The sequence below is a fragment of the Hemiscyllium ocellatum genome, chromosome 43 (assembly GCF_020745735.1).
Source record: "Hemiscyllium ocellatum isolate sHemOce1 chromosome 43, sHemOce1.pat.X.cur, whole genome shotgun sequence".
Lineage (NCBI taxonomy): Eukaryota > Metazoa > Chordata > Chondrichthyes > Orectolobiformes > Hemiscylliidae > Hemiscyllium > Hemiscyllium ocellatum.
In genome coordinates, this window is record NC_083443.1 from 12,819,212 (window position 1) to 12,839,867 (window position 20,656).

The 20,656-nt window shown below is 41.9% G+C and overlaps 1 protein-coding gene across 1 annotated transcript in view; it reads left to right on the forward strand.

Annotated features, from left to right (window-relative positions):
- The window catches only part of sec31b (SEC31 homolog B, COPII coat complex component), an 87,556-nt gene extending 76,445 nt beyond the window's left edge, over positions 1-11,111 (forward strand). Inside the window, exons 24-26 of the mRNA XM_060854430.1 lie at positions 1,541-1,660; positions 6,644-6,715; positions 9,515-11,111. Of these exons, the coding sequence (XP_060710413.1) occupies positions 1,541-1,660; positions 6,644-6,715; positions 9,515-9,694 (372 nt within the window). The 3' untranslated portion in view covers positions 9,695-11,111. The remainder of the gene's footprint in view (positions 1-1,540; positions 1,661-6,643; positions 6,716-9,514) is intronic.
- Positions 11,112-20,656: the final 9,545 nt, after the last annotated feature.

Genomic DNA, 20,656 nt, shown 5'->3' on the forward strand with positions numbered 1-20,656 from the left:
AAGATTTGTTGTTTTCCAGAAAGATCTTTTTTTTTTACCTTCTCCCCAACCATTGTTTCAAGACTCGTTGCAACCTCCGCTTCTTTTTGGGTTCTCCACAGGTTTCCAAACTTGCATTCACTCCATCCCAAATGTCATTGACGCTACCTCTGTGATATCACTAGTCTCCCCTTCACTCATGGTATATCTACTGCTAAAATGCTCATCTACATTTTTACCAAATCAAGACATGACACTTGGCAATCCAAGTCTCACTCACTAATTGCTCCTCTACCTGCTGGCTCCTAGAACCTCTGTGCCTCATTTGAAGTTCTTATTGTTTTTAAAATCCTATCACAGCCTTGACCGTCTCGCCATCCACCAACCTCTTCCAGTCGTACACCCTCCAGCTGTACTCTCCACTACTTTTACATTCTCCACCTACTATAATTTTTGACCCACAATTGGGGGCTGTGCCATGAGACATTTTGGCCCTACATTCTGGCATTTATATCAAGTCTAAAAGCCACCACTTGGACCTGTGTTCAAGCCTTGCTTCCTGTATCACCACCTTTTCCATGGCTATGGTAAATCTAAATGCATTGGATGTTAGTTACATCAATTCTGGGAAGGAGCGATGCATTTGCGATAGAGTAGTTTCAATACTACTCAATATTGTAATGGATGCAGCAGTTTGGATGTTCATATTATAAACCTGCTACTGATTAGAAGTGTTGTACATCAAAAGTCACCCCCAGTGATACCCTGTTTAACAGTTTCCTGTTACACTCTCCGTTCTCCCAAATGAAATTGTTTTGGTTTTTGGGAAAACAAAGAGCAAGGTAGAGCAAACTGAGTGGATTCTCAAAATTTGGCACTGGCACATGGAGGTAGCGGGATTGCAAGCCTTTGGGTAAAGGGAGGAAAGAAAGAATCCTCTTATTCGCATGCTGGATATTTGTCTCTTTTTAGCATGAGTTGCCTCCTTCAGTTCACTTGCAGGAAGAATTGGAGCTGAGCAGATTGATTGATTTAATTCAGTCGCCATTTTAAAGCATTTTACATTTCATCACGGAAAATTCCCTTCCCTGAAGAACGGTACTGAATCATTTATCTAAGTGCCAACTACTTAGTTACCAAATGCATTTGGGTGTAAGAAATTAAAAATGAGAATGGAGTGCTCACAGGTATAATAAAAGCACAGGGAGGACCATTTTGAAGATTGGAAGTGTGTTGTAGTTATAAGATTTTTCATGTATTTTACTCTTCAGTTAGTGATATGACTTTTCCCTAACTTCACTGTGGGTATAAAACTTCCAAATCTAATCCAGATAGAATGGCAAGTTTTCTAGCATCTTTTACAACGTGATCTCATTGTGCTGCCCATTGACCAATGTGACTTGCTGCTAAGCTGGTGTACTTGACTTTGCACTAAACTGCAGGTTTGTCTAGGGGATGTATGGCTGTTGCATATACAATGCCTCTTTCCTTTGGTTCTCTTTTCAGTCATGGAAAGCTGCACAGTAATTTGCTGTGATTCTCTTTTCCTTGTCATTTCCAGCCACTACAGCAGCTGCCCACAGAGAAGATTGTGAAAAAACAAATCCCAGAAGAACACATGGTGTTGAAGACGACCTTTGATGGACTGGTACAGCGATGCCTTTTAGCTGCCGGTGACCCTGTATGTCATTGTTGAAACAATACTCCTGTCATTTGAAATAAGTAGATTGCCTAAATTTGTGCTTGTTCTACGTTTGTGCTATAAGTGCATGCATGTATATTATGTATTATAGCAGTCTGTATGATGGGGAGCTACTAACTTCTACACCGTTGCATTTAGGTTACTGTGGAAACAATGGTTATTTAGGATGGTGAAACTAGGTTACATACTTCCAGTCAGGATAGAAGGTACTTTAGCCTTTTGGATGTTTTAGAGTTGGAAAATATTACAGGGGTTTTCAGTCTACCATAACAAACGTATCTCAGGATTAAGACCACAGAAAAGTTTGTATTCTCTTTACATTTCCTTCCCACGCACCACCACTGTATCCCTCAACCAAAAACAGTTCAGAATACCTATTTCTGTACATTATTTCTATTCCAGCTAAGAGAAACTTTGAAGTTATTGTATTACCTTAAGTTCACTCAGTGAATCATGCAAGAGACTGGTTGGCAAGATTATTCTATAATAGTCTACAATAGAGGCAAATTCAACTGCATAGAGCACTGGCAGCATTGCATCAATGTTCAGTATTTTACAGCCTCAGGACAGTGTGTTCATAAAGTGCCCGGCCCACCAGAGACTTAGGTTTAGTTTTTAATTGTTGATTACTAGCTCCTGTGAAGACTTACCTTAATGTCAGTATCTTAGTAGGCACCATGCTCTCTATCTTGTTATGGTATAAACAGGAAATTGCAGCTTTTTAAATTTATTCATATCTCCCGTTAAAGCAGAGACTTGGAGCTCCACAAAGTTCATTGCAAGCATGGGGGAATGTTTTGCAAGGGATTTTGAGTACTTCTGTAATTTTGTAACTGTAAACTTCCTACATGTTCATTACAAATACTGTTTTTCTTTTTAGAAATACACTGGACTATTTTAATCTGAGTAACTAATATTTGTTCCAAGATTTAGGTTTTGGTGTGTAGGTTTTACTGCATTAGTCGCAGTGTATGTGTGTGTGTACTGGAGTCTCTCCCTCCTGGGTGGTCAGGTGCCCCACTGATCAAATTGGATTTAATACTGAGCAATCTGAGCCACGATTGGAGCCATGCACTTTATCTGGATTATTTTCAAAACTGCACTTGATGGGGATTTTCCATATCTGGATGATGATGGTTTTATCAGATGTAAATTCTACTTAGGGTTTAGTATACTCTGAAGTTAATCCAGTCTTTTATCATTAATTCTAATGGGGTGATAGGCAAGGGTTAGTGTGGAGAATGCTGCAGTTTTATTTGTGTATGTCTTGCTCTCGATCTGTTGACATTCATCTGGTAGCCTGGCTAAATAGTCAGTAGAATCGTAACCAGCTATAGGCTTGAGTGCTCTGTATTCATATTAAAGTATTATCTCTTTATGTTGGAATTCTTGAATTAAATCTTTGATATTAATCATTGTTTTAATTGCAGTAATAATATTGAGAAACTTTCTGGCCATGACGCTCATATTGCATGTACAGCTGCACTGGTTACATGTTTGCCATGAGACTAGCTTTTAATTCCAGATTTATTGATGAATTTGCTGCTTAATTCACTCCTATATTCGTTTGTGAGATGTGGCTGTCACTAAGCATGACCAAGCTTTATTGCCTATCCCTAATTTTTATTGAACTGAGTTCCTTCCAACACCATTTCAGAAGGCTTTTTAGAGTCGATCACATTTCTGTGGGTGTGTAGGCCAGACCAGGTAAGATGGCTTCCTTCCCTACAGGACATTAGTGAACCAGATGGATATTTACAACAATTGACAAAGTCACCATTAGACTAGCTTTTAATTCCAGATTTTTATTGAGTTCATATTTTGCCAGATGCCGTGGTGGAATTTGAATCAACATCGCCAGGACCTTAGTCTGGGACTCTGGATTGCTAGTCCAGTGACATGATTACTATACAATACTATGTTTACTCCTGGCCCAGTACATATGTCAGTTTTGTTAAGACACGGAGGTGAACCCTTCTGTTCATTAAACCAAACACCCATAAAAGCTCACCTCGCCACATAATCTGTTAAAATATGAGTGACTGAGAACTTACAAATTCCACTATTTAAAGAAAATAACATCAATTTATTTTTTAACTCTAAAAGTGAACATTAAACAACAACTATTCACAACTCTTAAGCCCTCCTTTCCCTTAATGGCTTACTTGTCTCCAACTCTACAACAATACACTATTCCAATAAGACACTTATTAAAATTACATCAACTTAATTTCAAAACCACACAGCTGCTGTTGTCTTCAGTGTCTTTCTTCTGACTGAAGATCTCCCTAGGTCGTCGTCTTTCTTTTTACTGCGAATATGTTTCGTATGAAAAGATACCTTTGGTAGAGAGTGTTTCCTAATTTCTTGGGTCTCTTTCGATGGAAGTAACTCCCTCTGCAGTTTTCAAAATGTCTGCATTTTTATGTCCTCAACATCGGATCGTCAAATTGGTTTGATGTTTTAGTATTCTGAGGCATAATTTAAATTGGCTAAGGTTAAATCTTCTCAAAACTCGTTAAACTGATTAAATTCGAATTGTCCAAACAGCAACAAAAATCCAGGTATCCATTTCACACCCAAATGTTACATATTTTCAATTTTCCAGTACGCTGCCATCTTGTCATATACACAAATGCTTGTAATCTCTCAGTTCAGAACAGCATTCATTCTCTCTTAAAGGTACAGTACGTGCCTTCAACTTCATAACAGTTTATTTTAATGGCTTGGGTTAACTAGAGACAAAAATTGAATCCCTTTGAAAACTTTGCCTCTAAGTAGAGGCACAAATACTCTCTTGTTGCTTGTTCAGTATGAGCCCTGAGTTGAGGTTTTGTGCCTTGTTTGACTCTTCAATTATTCCAAACCATCTGAATTTCACCTTTTAATCATGTTTCCATGTCTCAAACTGTGTATGAAATTCTAACGTAAATGTGTTACATTGATGATCTGGAAAAACTCTGCTTTTTCATCCAACCTGATTTTAAAAAAACTGCAGTGTCTTCCACATCACAGTATGCACATATTCAACTTCATCCAGAAGTCATGTCATCCCATTGTAGTGGGGACAAAACATACAAAACACATCAAAAGTAGTCTGGCCCTGATTTACGGCATTCAGTACCAGGCTTTTGTAAGAATAGTCCCTCCTGCAATCCAACTATGCCTTCATCATCTCCATTTAATTTCTCCCTACATTCGCTTCAGCAGACTCCAGACTTGTACACTATATCAGCTTAAATAATACTAACGCTGTAAATATTACAGGCACTGTTCATGTTTTCTTTGTCTTTTAATTAAAAACAAAGCTGCAGAAAATACTCAACAAGTCAGGCAGCATCCGTCAAGAAAGAAATTGAGTTAGTGTTTTGAGTTGTGTTTCTTCTTCAGAACCTTTTTGTCTTCCAACATGTCAACTTTAAAATCCTCAACCTTGTTTGCACTTACTGCTGTAGTTTTGCTGAAAGCTGTATATACCCATTCTGCCATCATTAAGCCAGGGGATCAACCTTGGTCCAATGAAGATTACATGAGGACATGCAAGGAACAGCACCAGACATACCTAAAAGTGAGGTGTCAACTCAGTGAAGTTTCAAAATGGGACTATTTGGATGCCAGAGCTAAGTGATCCCACAAACAATGGATCAGATCTGAGTTCTGCAGTCCTGCACATCCAGTCATGAATGACGGTGCACAATTAAACAGCTCACTGGCGGAGGACACTCCACAAACATCCCACTCTCAATGATGGGGAGCCCAGCACATCAGTGCAAAACATAAGGCTAAAGGATTCACAATAATCTTTGACTAGAGTTCTGAGTGGGTGATCCATCTCGGCCCTCTACAAAGGTCCCCAGCCAGACTTCAACCAATTCAACTCACTCCAAGTGATACCAAAAAATGGGTGGAGGCACTGGATACTGCATAAAACCTGAGTCTGTTTCTATAGTACAGAAATTCACCCCGACAGTGCCTTTCAAACCGTGATCATTCCCATTTAGAAGGACAAGGGTAGCAACTACAGGGAACACTTTCATTAACAGGTTCCCTCCAAGCGATTCACCATCCTAACTTTGAAATACATCAGTGTCACTGGGTCAGAATCCAAGAACTCCCTCCCTAGTGACATTGTAGGTCTACTTGGGGCACAGTGAATCAAGAAGGTAGCTCACCACACCCTTCTCGATGGCAACTAGAGATGAGCAATAAATTTTGGTCCAGTCAGTTACTGCTGCATCCTATGAATGAATAAATCAAAAACTATCTCGACAGTTTCCAATCCTCAGTCTCATAATCATCCTTCGCTCTTCTATTTCCTGTTTTCTTCTGTGTCGCTCAACATGAGATTGATCATTGGTATTGCAGCCCCTCTATTTCTGTACAATGGTGCATTTCCTTAAAATCTTGCACTTTTAGTTACTTATTTCCATCTTTGGGTTTAGCTATTTTTCAGTCACTGCAATAGTCTTATATGGCTTCATCATTCGCATTGCACAGCCAGTGTTGACTGCCAAACTGAACATGTTAGTAATAAAAGAAACACTGTCTAGAAACCAACCCAATAGATAATAATCCCTTTGGTTTTCTACTTCAGTATTGCTGAACTACTTAAGGAGAGATATATTTCACTCCTGGATGGCTAGTCTGTGTACTTGATCATTGAGGTAAAAAATAAATTAATTCTTCACTCAATATTCAGATTAAATTTTCCACTCTTGTGAGATGAAATGATTTTAAAGAAACCTGCAGTAATTCATCAGCAATTTATGGAAAGTTGTATTATGTATTTCTGTGAGATTCCATGTGAGAAGGAAAGCAAATGCATTGTGCACTAACGTAACCATAAGAATCCTCTTGTTAGTGGATTAAGCAGCCAGGGTCTCATAGGGCTAGATTAACTGAAGACTATGATGGAACATTTGCTATCTTGTTTCATTTAATGAATTTTGAATTATTCCACAGCAAACTAAGAGGAAGTTGGATGATGCTGCAAAGCGCCTGGAATACCTGTATGATAAATTGCGGGAGCAGACGGTAAGTGGAAGTGGTTTAAGCAAAAGTAACATTAAAATTTTCGCAGGTTCTGATTAATGGTTTTATCTCACTCTCTACATAGAGTTTTTAAAAAGTGAATGTGCTGTGAAAGTGGCAATTTCAATAACTAATTATCTTCTACGTTGGTTACCTGTATATACAAGGGGACTGATTTGAAATGACAGACGTTTAGGACACGCCTGGTCTGTTCTAGGTAATCCTATAGTATGGATTTTTCTTGTAACAGGGTACTCTGAAATAATTCTGAGATCAGTAGGTTGGATCGTTGATACAGAACAGTGAAATGTTGGACAAATTAAGTTTTGAAGGGAAGTGGAAGTGGATGCAGGGAAGTACTCTGTGGTGTAAGTCATATCTACCACATGGAGATCACTGTGTCTATCTGAGGATAATCATCTCACTCCCAGGATATCACTGCAGTGATTCTGCAGGATGGTGTCCAGCCATCTTCAGCTACTTTATCAATGATCATTCTTCTGTCATAAGTTAAAAATCTCACAACAACAGGTTATAGTCCAGCAAGTTTATTTGGAAGTACTAGCTTTCGGAGCGCTAGTGAGCAGGATCTTAGGACACAGAATTTATAGCAAAAAGTCATAGTGTAATGCAGTTGATGTGATATATTGAAATTGGTGTGTAATTTTTAACTTTGTCACCCCAGTCCAACACTGGTACCTCCACATTCCATCGTAAGGTCAGAAGTAGGGGTGTTGGCTAATTGCATAATATTCAGTATCATTTGCAACTTCTCATACTGAAGAAGCCCGTGTCCACGTGCAGCAAGACTTGGATAGCATGCAGGCTAGGACTGAAAAGTAGCAAGGATGATGTGTTGGGAAATGACCATCTTCAACAAAAGAGAATCTAACTATCTTGTCTTGACCTTCAATGTTGTCGTAGAATCCCTCACTCTCAAGATATTGTGGGTTCCTCTTGGTCAGAAATTTAACTGGACCAACCCTTTAAGTACTCTCTACAATTGCAGGTCAGAGACTGGGAATTTTGTGGCAATAACTCCAGACTTATTAAAGCATGTCCACCATCTAAAAGGCCCAAGTCAGGAGTGCATTGGAGTAACCTACATTTGTTTGGATGGGAGCAGCACCAAAATGATTCAAGAAGCTCAACACCATCCAGGACAAAGGAATCCACTTGATCTGCACAAATCCACATTTAAAACATGAGCTTCCTCCACCACCAGCATAGAATGGCAGCAGTGCGCATCATCTACAAATTGCTCAGACTCCTTTGAGAGCATCTTCCAAACCCATGATTTCAATTACTGAGAAAGACAAGGGCTTGGAAAAACCACCACCTGTACGTTTCCCTCAATGCCACAATCTGCCTTGATTGAAATTATGTCTCCATTCCTTCACCCTTACTGAGTCAAAATCCTAAACAGCACTGTGGGTGTACCTACACCATATGAACTTTAGAGCCTCCAATTCCTTAGCACATTAAGTGATGGACAATAAATACCAGTCTTGCCAGCAGCACACTTAGCATGAACAAAAATTTGCTCCTTATCACCCTTTGCTGAATTCAGCTAAAATAGACCAGAGCAACCAAGAGGGTTTTAATGATTTTTGCATTAAATTTGCATCTGTCCTTTATACAATGTGTGTTTGTTTTCAGAGTTCCTCTAACCACAGTGAGGCTAAGCCAATGATCATTTTGGACTTGAGTTTGAACAATTGAAGCTGAAACTGAGTTGTGAGAGTAGTTCCTGTGCACTTCAATGTTTACTTAATGCAACTGAGTGGATCCAAACCATGCAATAATGCTGAATGCAAGTCTACATTGTTAGAGATTAAAAACAGCTACCATCTGTGATTATCCCATTTTAGAATTTGACTCAATAACGGTGAAGGAATGTTGATGTCATTCCAATCAGGGCAGCCTCTGTCTGTATGAGTTTCCTCTCAGCGTTTTGGTTTCCTCCCACAATTCAAAGGTGTGTGGGTTAGGTGGATTGGCCATGCTCAATTGCCCATGATGTCTAGTGATGTGCAGGCTAGGTTGATTGGCCATGGGAAATATGGAGTTAGAGGGATAGGGTAGGTGGGCAGGTCTGGGTAGGATGTTCTTTGGATGGTTGCTGTGGACTGGTTCGGCCAAATGGCCTGCTTCCACACTGTAGGGATTCTGTGATTCTATTCTTGATACATCAGAGAAATGAATAATTATTCTTTGCAACTGAAAAAACATACATACACACTGTTCCTGTTTAAAAACCACAGAATAGATGACAGACATTTTCAGGTTTGTTTCTTGGTACAATATCTTAATCAATCAGAATCTACCTCTTTAAAATTTAAACAAAGTTTGGCAGTTAACAGTCAATCTTCATCTAACTATTGTATCTTTCAATCAGAATCCATTTGCCAACCAATTAGCACTCTCTTGTCATACAGTATAAATGTTATTTTACTCTTATGTTGGTATTTCTTGCAATTGTCCTGGAAAGTGCAAGATGAAAAATGTATCCTAAATCATCTAATTTTTCAGCAATACTTAAAAGCTCTTTGTATAATTATGATTCTTCATACTGGAATTGGGATAGCAACTTGGAGTTTGTTTATTGCTGTTCTTTGGTCCAGTTATGATTGGGAATTGCACATTCCACAGTGTGGTTTGAAGATGTTCATCTATATGTATCGGTTTATTTGGATGGGGGTGTGTGTGTGTGTGTGTGGAGGAGGGAGTGGGGGAAAGGAACAACTGCAAGTATTGTTATGCTGCTCAGAAGCATTGATAACATTATTTTCTGGTATGCAGCTTTCTCCTCACATTCTGAGTGGACTGCATGAAATTGTGCGGAACATTGAAGGATGCAATTACCAGCAAGCGTTGATGGTTCACACGCACGTTGTGAGCAGCAGCAATTTTAGCGAGATCTCTGCCTTTATGCCGGTCCTGAAAGTGGTTGTCACAATCGCAAACAAACTCAACATCTGACGAATCTGCAGCTGCAGGTTTCAGACAATATTTGAGGATAAGGAAACTTGGGATTTTTGGATTGTTTGCTTTTCTTTCTCCTTCAGTGTTTTGATTCTTTGAATATGAGGAAAGTGTTAACGTTTGCAATATTTAGTGAAACCAGTCTTTGAAAGTTCAGCTTTTGTATCTGTGAAATGCACCATATTGGGTTCTTAGCTTTTAAATAAGCTGAACTAGGTTTGAATCTGGTTCATTTCTAGCGTTACAGTTCTCTTTGGAAAGTTCTCTAATAAACACCTATTGAGGAGGTCCGGGCTAGAAGTTCCTGAATTGTAGTTGCTTTGTGAAAAGCATAAGCTACTTGTTCACTGAAAGTTAATTTGGACATGACAAGAACAAGGCATCACTAAAGCTCTTGGTAAGGGGCACAATTTCTCCCCTCTACGTTCATTGCTGTCCAACATATAGTTACAGTTTGACCAGTATTTGCTACATACCGGTTAAATAGTGCTGCTATCAATAGCAGGGATAGCTATAGAAGTTGTACAGTCAAGTAAATTGGCTTAATTTGAAATCTACACCAATGATTTTTGAATCGGCCAGATGGGAAATGGTGGGGAAGTAGCATGGACCTCCATTCCAATTCCATGCTTCAGAGTCATTGGAGAGTACAAGCTTATAGGTGTATAAGGCTACCACAAAACGTTTCAGGTCAAAGGTACCAAATTTAGGAAGACAAATCTATCCTTTTAGATAGTCTTGAAAAGCTTGAGCAAATTACTTTTTTTATTTTAACAGAAAAGCATTACCTTTTTGTATTCTCGGTCAAGTTTATATTCAAATCGTGGGTCTGTGTCAGCTGAAAGGTGGAAACCTATGAAATGCCGCACCACTCATTCAGAGAATTCAGCCTCACCATCATCATGAAGGCGATTTTGGTAGTCTGGTTACAAAGATGACCATGGTACTGGCATTGTAGATATTTGACTGCCAGCTTCAATTATGGAACCATAAAAGTGGCACAACAATGGTGAGCTGAGTTTTTTTTTTAATTACAGACCGCGTTAGAAATCTTTGCAAGTGCCAGGACACTTTAAGGTCTAATTCTTTGCACTCGTGTTTTGCACCATTGAGAGACTTGATTTCTCTCTCTGTTGCCCACTGTCGTCCTGAAAGACCTCAAGGGATTCTACTTTAAACAAAATAGCCATCAGTTGGACAAAGTTTGTCCTGTGAAAATGTTCGAGTTATTTGTGATATCAGTGTAAGCAGCTTTTTATGATTGCACAAAGAACCCAGTTACTGTGTCTCAAAGGCACTCCGATGCATAAATGCTGCATTGTCTGCACAGATATTTATGAACTTATTGCCACAATAGCATATTTTTTCATTCAATATTGTGTATATGGAAAAAAAATAAAGTTTTCAATTGAAACCGTGTCTCAATTTTAGAAATCTGGCAGAATTTTGAAACTGAATTAAAGTACATTGCAATATTTTCTTTTCATGCCTAAGCCACACACTTCATGCTAATATTCTTCATATGTAATGAGATTAGCTTAGTAATCACGTGGAGATGGGACGAGTTAGGGATCATGAACTTTTGTATCAGCATTCAATTTGTGTGACACAAAATCATTTTGTTCCCCCTTCTCCTGTCTTTCCCTATTGTCAACTGCAAACCTACCTTCACTATTCAATATTTGCAGTGGGATTCCTTCACTTGCTATCAGATCAGCTTTATTGGCAACCTCCTAAATGGTACTCAGATACAAGTATGCTGCTGAAATAGGGTGCATCAAAGTCATCCTGCAGATTAACAGCTACCCTGATCAAGTCATGTCCCACTCAATATTATGCAGTCACGAAAGGCCGACAATTTTAGTTTTAAAGTGCTCAGTCTGCCTCATTATCCTGAAAGATAATTCAGACATTTGAGCACTGTTTTACACTGCTGTTTATGTTGCAACAACACAAGTAATGTTCACTTCTAACAGGATGCTGTTGTCAAGCCAAAATGATAACCTGCCTTTCTATAATATGTGTAAATGTATACATTTCAATGCTGGTGTGATGCCAAGTATGTAGGCTATACACCCCAAAGTATTGTACCAAACAGTCTATCCTTTTGGCTTGATCAGACAAGGTCCTGACCATACACAACCAGCCCTCGCTAGCAAAAGTTATCAACAGTGTCCAGTTTTAACTGTGACCCTGCATTTGGATATTCGCTGCATATTATGTCTGTGCAAAGAACTAGACTGACAGCCCACTTAACATTCTCAGTTGGGCTTGCAGTATGATGTGCATTCGTGAATTACATATTTCATTCCACAAGCCCCTGTAGATTGCTGATGGAAGGAACTTGTATATTGCCTGTTTCAGGTAAAAAATGAGGTCTGCAGATGCTGGAGATCAGAGCTGAAAATGTGTTGCTGGTTAAAGCACAGCAGGTTAGGCAGCATCCAAGGAACAGGAAATTCGAGGTTTCGGGCATAAGCCCTTCATCAGGAATGAGGAGAGTGTGCCAAGCAGGCTAAGATAAAAGGTAGGGAGGAGGGACTTGGGGGAGGGGCGATGGAAATGTGATAGGTGGAAGGAGGTCAAGGTGGGGGCGGAGAGGTCAGGAAGAAGATTGCAGGTTAGGAGGGCGGTGCTGAGTTGAGGGAACTGACTGAGACAAGGTGGGGGGAGGGGAAATGAGGAAACTGGAGAAATCTGAGTTCATTCCTTGTGGTTGGAGGGTTCCCAGGCGGAAGATGAGGCGCTCCTCCTCCAGCTGTCGTGTTGTTATGTTCTGCCGGTGGAGGAGTCCAAGGACCTGCATGTCCTCGGTGGAGTGGGAGGGAGAGTTAAAGTGTTGAGCCACGGGGTGGTTGGGTTGGTTGGTCCGGGCGTCCCTGAGGTGTTCCGCAAAGACCACTCCCTTCGTGACTCCCTCATCAGGTCCACACCCCCCACCAACCCAACCTCCACTCCCGGCACCTTCCCCTGCAACCGCAGGACATGTAAAACTTGCGCCCACACCTCCTCCCTTACTTCCCTCCAAGGCCCCAAGGGATCCTTCCATATCTGCCACAAGTTCACCTGTACCTCCACACACATCATCTATTGCATCCGCTGCACCCGACGTGGCCTCCTCTATATTGGGGAGACAGGCCGCTTACTTGCGGAACGCTTCAGAGAACACCTCAGGGACGCCCGGACCAACCAACCCAACCACCACGTGGCTCAACACTTTAACTCTCCCTCCCACTCCACCGAGGACATGCAGGTCCTTGGACTCCTCCACCGGCAGAACATAACAACACGACGGCTGGAGGAGGAGCGCCTCATCTTCCACCTGGGAACCCTCCAACCACAAGGAATGAACTCAGATTTCTCCAGTTTCCTCATTTCCCCTCCCCCCTCACCTTGTCTCAGTCGGTTCCCTCAACTCAGCACCACCCTCCTAACCTGCAATCCTCTTCCTGACCTCTCCGCCCCCACCCCACTCCGGCCTATCACCCTCACCTTGACCTCCTTCCACCTATCACATCTCCATCACCCCTCCCCCAAGTTCCTCCTCCCTACCTTTTATCTTAGCCTGCTTGGCACACTCTCCTCATTCCTGATGAAGGGCTTATGCCCAAAACCTCGAATTTCCTGTTCCTTGGATGCTGCCTAACCTGCTGTGCTTTAACCAGCAACACATTTTCAGCTATTGCCTGTTTCAAGCAACAAAACAGATGGTGGCCATTCTCAGGCATATTTCTTAGGACAATGCCTTGACCAAAGTTAACAGTGCAGTCAGACCTCATTAACTGGTGCATTTTTCATGGCAATGTCTCTACCAATCCAAATCCCCTCAAACCAATTTGCACACTCTTACAATACAATACGTATATTTTCCCTATATTTTGTGTGAATTATACTGCTGAGTGCAATATGAGGATTATGTCTTTTTCTGTAACATTTGAATTTTACTATTTCAAATTCATTTGCACTTGAATTGGAAGGGGACTAATATACTGGCAGGAAGATTTGCTGTTTGGGAGGATTTAAACTCGTAAGATGGGGAGCAGGGACCCAGGGAGATAGGAAAGAGATCAACCTGAGACTGGTACAGTTGGGAAATGGTGCAAATCAAACACTCGGCAGACAGGTACAAAGCAGCAAACAAGGTAAATTAAACAGGGAAGGCAGATGAACTCAGCGCATTGTAAGGAACAGGGGACAAGGATATCAGCAATCACCGATACATGGCTCAGGGATGGACAGGACTGAAAGCTAAATGTTCCAGGATACAAATGCTTTAGGAAGGACAGAAAGGGAGAGGGGTGGGGAGGGGAGAGTGGCCTTTTTGATAAGGGATAACATTATAGTGTACCTAGGGAGAATATTCCTAGGAATGTGTCCAGGGAAGTTAGTTGGGTAGAACTGAGAAATAAGAAAGGATGATCACTGTATTAGGATTGTACTTTGCCCCACCCCCAATAGTCAGCAGGAAATAGAGAAACAAATTTATAAGGTGATCAGTTATCTGTAAGAATAACAGACTGGTAATGGTAAGGGATTTTAACTTTCCAAATATAGACTGGGACTGCCATAGGGTTAAAGGTTTAGATGGAGAGGAATTTAAGTATGTACAAAAAGACTTTCTGATTCAGTATGTGGATGTACCTACTAGAGAAGGTGCAAAACCTGACCTCCTACTGGGAAATAAGACAGGGAAGTGTCAGGTAGCAGTGGGGGAGAACTTTGGGGCCAGTGACCATAATTCTAGTTTTAAAATAGTGATGGAAAAGGATAGGATCTAAAAGTTAAAGTTCTAAATTGGAGGAAGGCCAATTTTGACGGTATTAGGAAGTTCCAAACGTTGGATGTGGATATTTATAAGTAAAGGGACAGCTGGAAATGGGAAGTCTTCAAAAATGAGATAATGAGAGTCCAGTATATTCCTGTTAAGGTGAAAGGGAATGCTAGATGACCAGAGAAACTGAAGTTTTGGTCAAGAAAAAGAAGGAAGCATATGTCAGGTACAGATTAGTGATTGAGTGTTCTTATGTATACTCCTACTACCTTTATACTCTAAGAAAGAAATCAGGAGGGCAGAAACTGGACACGAGGCAGCTTTGGCAAATAGGGTTAAGGACAATCCAAAGGGATGTTATAAGTACATTAAGGACAAAAGGGTAACTAGAGAGAGTAAAGGGCCCCTTAAAGATCAGCAAGGCAGCTGATATGTGGAACCGCAGGAGGTGGGGAGATACTAAACATTTTGCATCAGTGTTTGCTGTGGATAAGGACATAGAAGATTCAGAATAGGAGAAATAGATCATGACTTCTTGAAAAATGTCAATATTACAGGGGCTGAAGTGCTGGGTGTCTTGAAATACCTAAAGGTGGATAAATCCCCAAGACCTGATCAGGAATACCCTAGAACTCTGCGGGAAGCTGGGGAAGTGATTGCTGGGCCTCTTACTGAGATATTTGTATCATTGATAGTCACAGGTGAGGTGCCAGAAGACTGGAGGTTGGCTAACGTGATGCCACTTATTAAGACAGGTGGTAAGGAAAAGTCAGGGAACTAACTACAGACCAGTGAGCCTGACATCGTTGTTGGAAGGAAACCTGAGAGACAGGATTTACACATATTTGGACTGATTAGGGATCGTCAACATAGCTTTGTGTGTGGAAAATCATGTCCCATGAAATTGATTAAATTTTTTTAAGAAGTAACAAAGAGGATTGATGAGGGCAGAGTGGTGGATGTGATTGATATGGACTTCAATATGGTATTCAAGGTTCCTCATGGTAGACTAGTGGGCAAGATTAGATCATATGTAATGAAGAGCGAGCTAACCATTTGTATACAAAACTGGCGGGAAGGTGGAAGACCGAGGGTTCTAGTGGAGGGTTGCTTTTCAGACTGGAGGCCTGCGGCCAGTGGTGTGCCACAAGGATTGGTGCTGGGTCCATTGCTTTTATCATTTATATAAATGATTTGGATGTGAGCATAAGAGGTTATAGTTAATAAGTTTGCAGATGACACCAAAATATCAAGTGTACTGAACAGCGAAGAAGGTTACCTCAGACTACAATGGGGTCTTGAGCAGATTGGCCAATGGACTGAGAAGTGGCAGATGGTGTTTAATTCAGATAAATGCGAGGTGCTGCATTTTGGGAAAGCAAATCTTAGCAGGACTTATACATTTAATGGTAAGGTCCTAGGGAGTATTGCTGAACAAAGAGACCTTGGTGTGCAGGTTCATAGCTCCTTGAAAGTAGAATCGCAGGTAGATCGGATAGTGAAGGAGGCGCTTGGTATGCTTTCCTTTATTGGTCAGAGTACTGAGTACAGGAGTGGGAGGTCATGTTGCGGCTGTACGGGACATTGGTTAGGCCACTGTTGGAATATTGCTTGTAATTCTGGTCTCCATCCTATCGAAAAGATGTTGTCACACTTGAAAGGGTTCAGAAAAGATCAACAAGGATGTTGCTGGGGTTGGAGGATTTGAGCTATGGGGAGAGGCTGAACAGGCTGGGGCTGTTTTCCCTGGAGCATCAGAGGCTGAGGGGTGACCTTAGGTTTACAAAATTATGAGGGGCATGGATAGGATAAATAGGCAAAGTCTTTTCCATGGGGTTGGGGAGTCCAGAACTAGAGGGCACAAGTTTAGGATGAGAGGGGAAAGATATAAAAGGGACCTAAGGGGCAACTTTTTCACATAGAGGGTGGTACGTGTATGGAATGAGCTGCCAGAGGAAGTGGTGGATGCTGGTACAATTGCAACATTTAAGAGGAATTTGGATGGGTATATGAATAGGAAGGGTTTGGAGGGATGTGGGCCGGGTGCTGGCAGGTGGGGCTAGATTGGGTTGGGATATCTGGTCGGCATGGACGGGTTGGACCAAAGGGTTTGTTTCCATGCTGTACATCTCTATGACTCTAAAGCCTGATCAGTGTCAACAGGGAAAACAGGTACCGGTCTGGACTAAATTCAAACGTGGGTACGGATTAGACAGAACTAAGCCAAAGGAGAGTGTCTGAAACATTGATAAAATGCTAACCGCCACTCGGCACCTCACCCCTTTTCCTTGGCTGGTAGACCTTTAGAAATTGAGTGAATTTTAGAGAATTATGTCCTTAATGAGGTTAAACCTGAGAGAGAAGAGGCGAGGATTTAAATCTTCCCTTTCGTATGCACAAACACAGTTACCAGGCGATGGAGTGCTTTGCTTTCAACAAGTGAGCAGTGAGGCAGGGATTTTAACAGCATTTAAATAAGAGTTGGATAAGTACGCGCCGAAAGGCGAGGGGTCTGGGATTAAAGTGTACATCTTTCATTGAAGGGTTAACGTAAACTCGGGTATGAGGAATCCAAGGGCTGTTATTTGTGATATAAAGGATCCACTTTCCCTTCAAACTTACTGCTTTTTTTAAAAAAAAGCTTTAAAATTTGCTTTCGATCCCATATCAGACCAAAAATGTGTGTGTGTGTGTGGAGGGGGGGGGGGGGGGGTGGAATAAGAGAACATCTTTCCCCCCTCCAAAAAAAGTCTCAACTTTTGGAACTGTGGGCAAAAAGTATCCTGAGAGAGGTGAATGGAACTTTAATCCTTGATGGGATAACATCACGTCTCCTTCGGTTGGGTTTAATGATCGTGTGTGTTTTGAGGTTGTTTGCAAGCATTTGTTGATAAAGCCACTTGTTCGGGTATAATACTTGCACTAACTTCTATTCAATGAGCAGTGTGAGACTATGCAAATACCTTTCCCAAATCCTTTCATGCAGCCAGCTCGTTGAAAGAGAGAGATTACATTGTTGAGCAGCTGCGGATTGGAAGCTGATTTAAGTCTCCAGTCATTGTCATGTCAATAAAGGAAGCCTTGATGAGTGAAAGAGCAGTTGCGCAGGGCAAGAAATGTGCGTGTCTCCTACATTTTCCCAAACTTTAAGGGGCAGATCTAAGGTAGCGTGGAAAAGGGATTTGCATGCAAAATGAAGCAACGCAGGGATACGTCTTGCCTGCTTGTTTAATGTTTAAATCCTCACAGAAGTTAATTAAACTTGCATTATACAGTAAGGAAACTCGAAATCGCGCTAATGTTGAGGTCTTCCATGGAGATTAAGGATGGGACAATGGGAAGAGAATTTGCATAGTACATGCCAATATGACCAATTAGATTGGGAGCTCCATGGGTCTGATGAAGAAATTGGAACCAAGCTGCCCCTTGGGTGAGATTGTTTTGCACTCCTATTGACAGTCCTCCAACTGCCAATATAGTCCGTTCCCTTAACATCTTCCCCATCACCAAAAACAAAGGGGGAAAAGCAGGGGTAATAATCCATTCCAGGCCACAGGAGTGAATGCCATTAGCTGTGTAATTACCTGAAAAATAGCAGTAGGAAGCCAGGTGTTTGACTCACAGACTGCCCCGGGCACTAACCTTCCTGAATTTAGGAGGAGGGGGACTCCCGTGTAGTAGTTGGGAGAATCAGAACGGGCTGTTAGAGAGAGAGAGAGAGTGAGTCTCGGCTTTCAGGCGGCCTCAGCGACAGCCACTTCAATGGGAGCGCGTCCACTGGAGTCAGTCTCCCCTCCCCTCCCCTCGCTGCTGTCTCCTGGTCCTGCCCAATCTCAGGCCAGCACTGGCTGGATTCAGACCCTCCAGCCTCCCTGTCACCCGGTTCTTGCTCACCTGGCCGGAGTTCACGTCCGTCTCCGGGGTTGCAACATCGCTGCAGCCCGAGAGCAGCAACAAAAATAAATCTTGGAGACAACGGGTGTGTGTCCACCCGTCTCTCTCTCTCTCTCTCGCCGTTTTCTCCCGCTGGTTTTCAGATACCTGTCTGGGCGGGCGGGGGAAGTTGACAGCAGCATTGAGAACTCCGACCATACAAACACACACAATTCAGTTTGTGAAAGGAAGGTGGGGTGGGGGTTGGGGGTGGGAAGCACAGAGCTTGAGGAACACCGTGATACAAGGCGGGGAGGGAAGACGAAAGAACTGCAGACGTTGGAAATCCGAAACACAAACAGAAATTGCTGGAAAAGCTCAGCAGGTCTGGCAGCATCTGTGGAGAGAAATCAGAGTTAACCTTTCAGGCCCAGTGACCTTTGTTCAGAACCTTCAGGCAAGAGTTTCATCAAAGGCTGAGAAGTGGGATGTGATTTGATTTATTATTGTCACATGTACCTGGGTACAGTGAAAAGTTTTGTTTTGTGTTCAGTACAGGCCGATCAGACCATACAAGGGAGGTGATAGAACAGGGTGAGGAATATAATGTTAATGCTGCAGAGACGGTGCACAAAAAGCAAAAAAAAACATTAGATTTATGAGGCCAACCAGTGGAGTTTAAATTTGATGAATACAATTTGGAATTGAAGGTTAATCTCTATGGGCAGCCATTATTGTGAAACCTCCACTTAGTTGACTACAGGAAGGCAATCCGCCTTCCTTATCTGGCCTGGTGTGACTCCAGGTAAAAAATGAGGTCTGCAGATGCTGGAGATCACAGCTGAAAATGTGTTGCTGGTTAAAGCACAGCAGGTTAGGCAGCATCCAAGGAACAGGAAATTCAACGTTTCGGGCATAAGCCGAATTTCCTGTTCCTTGGATGCTGCCTAACCTGCTGTGCTTTAACCAGCAACATTTCAGCTGGTGTGACTCCAGCCTCACAACAGTGTGATGGCTTGGCTCTGAAATGCTCCAGCCACCACTCAAGGGCAGTTAGGGATAGACAGAGTTCGCCACACTGGCCAAATAGACCAAGGTCGGAAGAATGGATATTGGGGGCAAGCCAAAGTGGGTGTGAATGTCCACTCAGTCCTCCTCAGGAACAAACAGAAAGTGTTGGCGGAGGGACTCAGCAGGTCTGACAGTATCTGCAGACAGAGAAATAAAGTTAATATTTTGAGTCCAGTATGTCTTATTCCAAGCTCAGTTGTTCTGTCTCTCTTAATATCTGCCCAGCATGTGTTTGTGAGCTCTTTCTTTGTAATTGTTACACGCACGTACACACACACACACTGACAGAACGTGTTCATCGGGATGTCCACACTGGATTCATAGAGTCATTGAGATGTACAGCACAAAAATGGACAATTTGGTCCAACTCGTCCATGCCGACCAGATATCCTAACCTAATCTAGTCCCATTTGCCAGCCCTTGGCCCATGTCCCTCTGAACCCTTCCTATTCATATACCCATCCAGGTGCCATTTAAATGTTGTAATTGTACCAGCCTCCATCACTTCCTCTGGCAGCTCATTCCATTCACGCACCTCCAAACGTTAATCCTGTTTCTCTCTCTCCACAGAATCTGCCAGACTTGCTGAGTTTCTCCAGCACTTTCTGTCTTTGGGTCAGCTCTCCAGCGTCGAGTGATTGGCTTTTATTGCGTTCTGATCCTGAGCGAGCGGCCAGAGAATGTGTCTGCGTGAGATTCAGAAACAACTTCCAGAAATAAATTGGATTTAAAGGAAATCGAAAAGGAATAATTGTAGGGAAGGGGCTCGGAGGTGGCAAGTTAGAGCAGGTACAGAGACAATAGCCCTGTTGGTCACCTCCTATAGAGTCCCATTCTATTAATGTAGACAAAAATCCACACAGGCAGGTAGGTGTGACTAAAGAAATTGGGAGAAAAGCTGTAAGCAAACATTTTTTGTTTGCTGTTCGTTAATATTTTGAATCAAGCAGAAATATTGTTGAATCAGTGGTGTGTATTTAAAGGAAATGTAATTACCTACAACAAAATGTACTTAAATAAGATGTTCTTACAATGCACTCTCACGCACAGACAAAACAAATTTAATTGATGGATTCAGAAACATCCCAATTGGGGAGGGGTTGAAACCGAAATACAGTGAGGTATTTTTACAGTTTGATTTGAAATATCATCTCAAATGATGAATAAACCGTTCGAAAGTGGTGTCCAGTTCAGTGACTAAATAGGTTTGATTTGTGTGTGGGAGTGTGCGTGTGTGTGTGTTT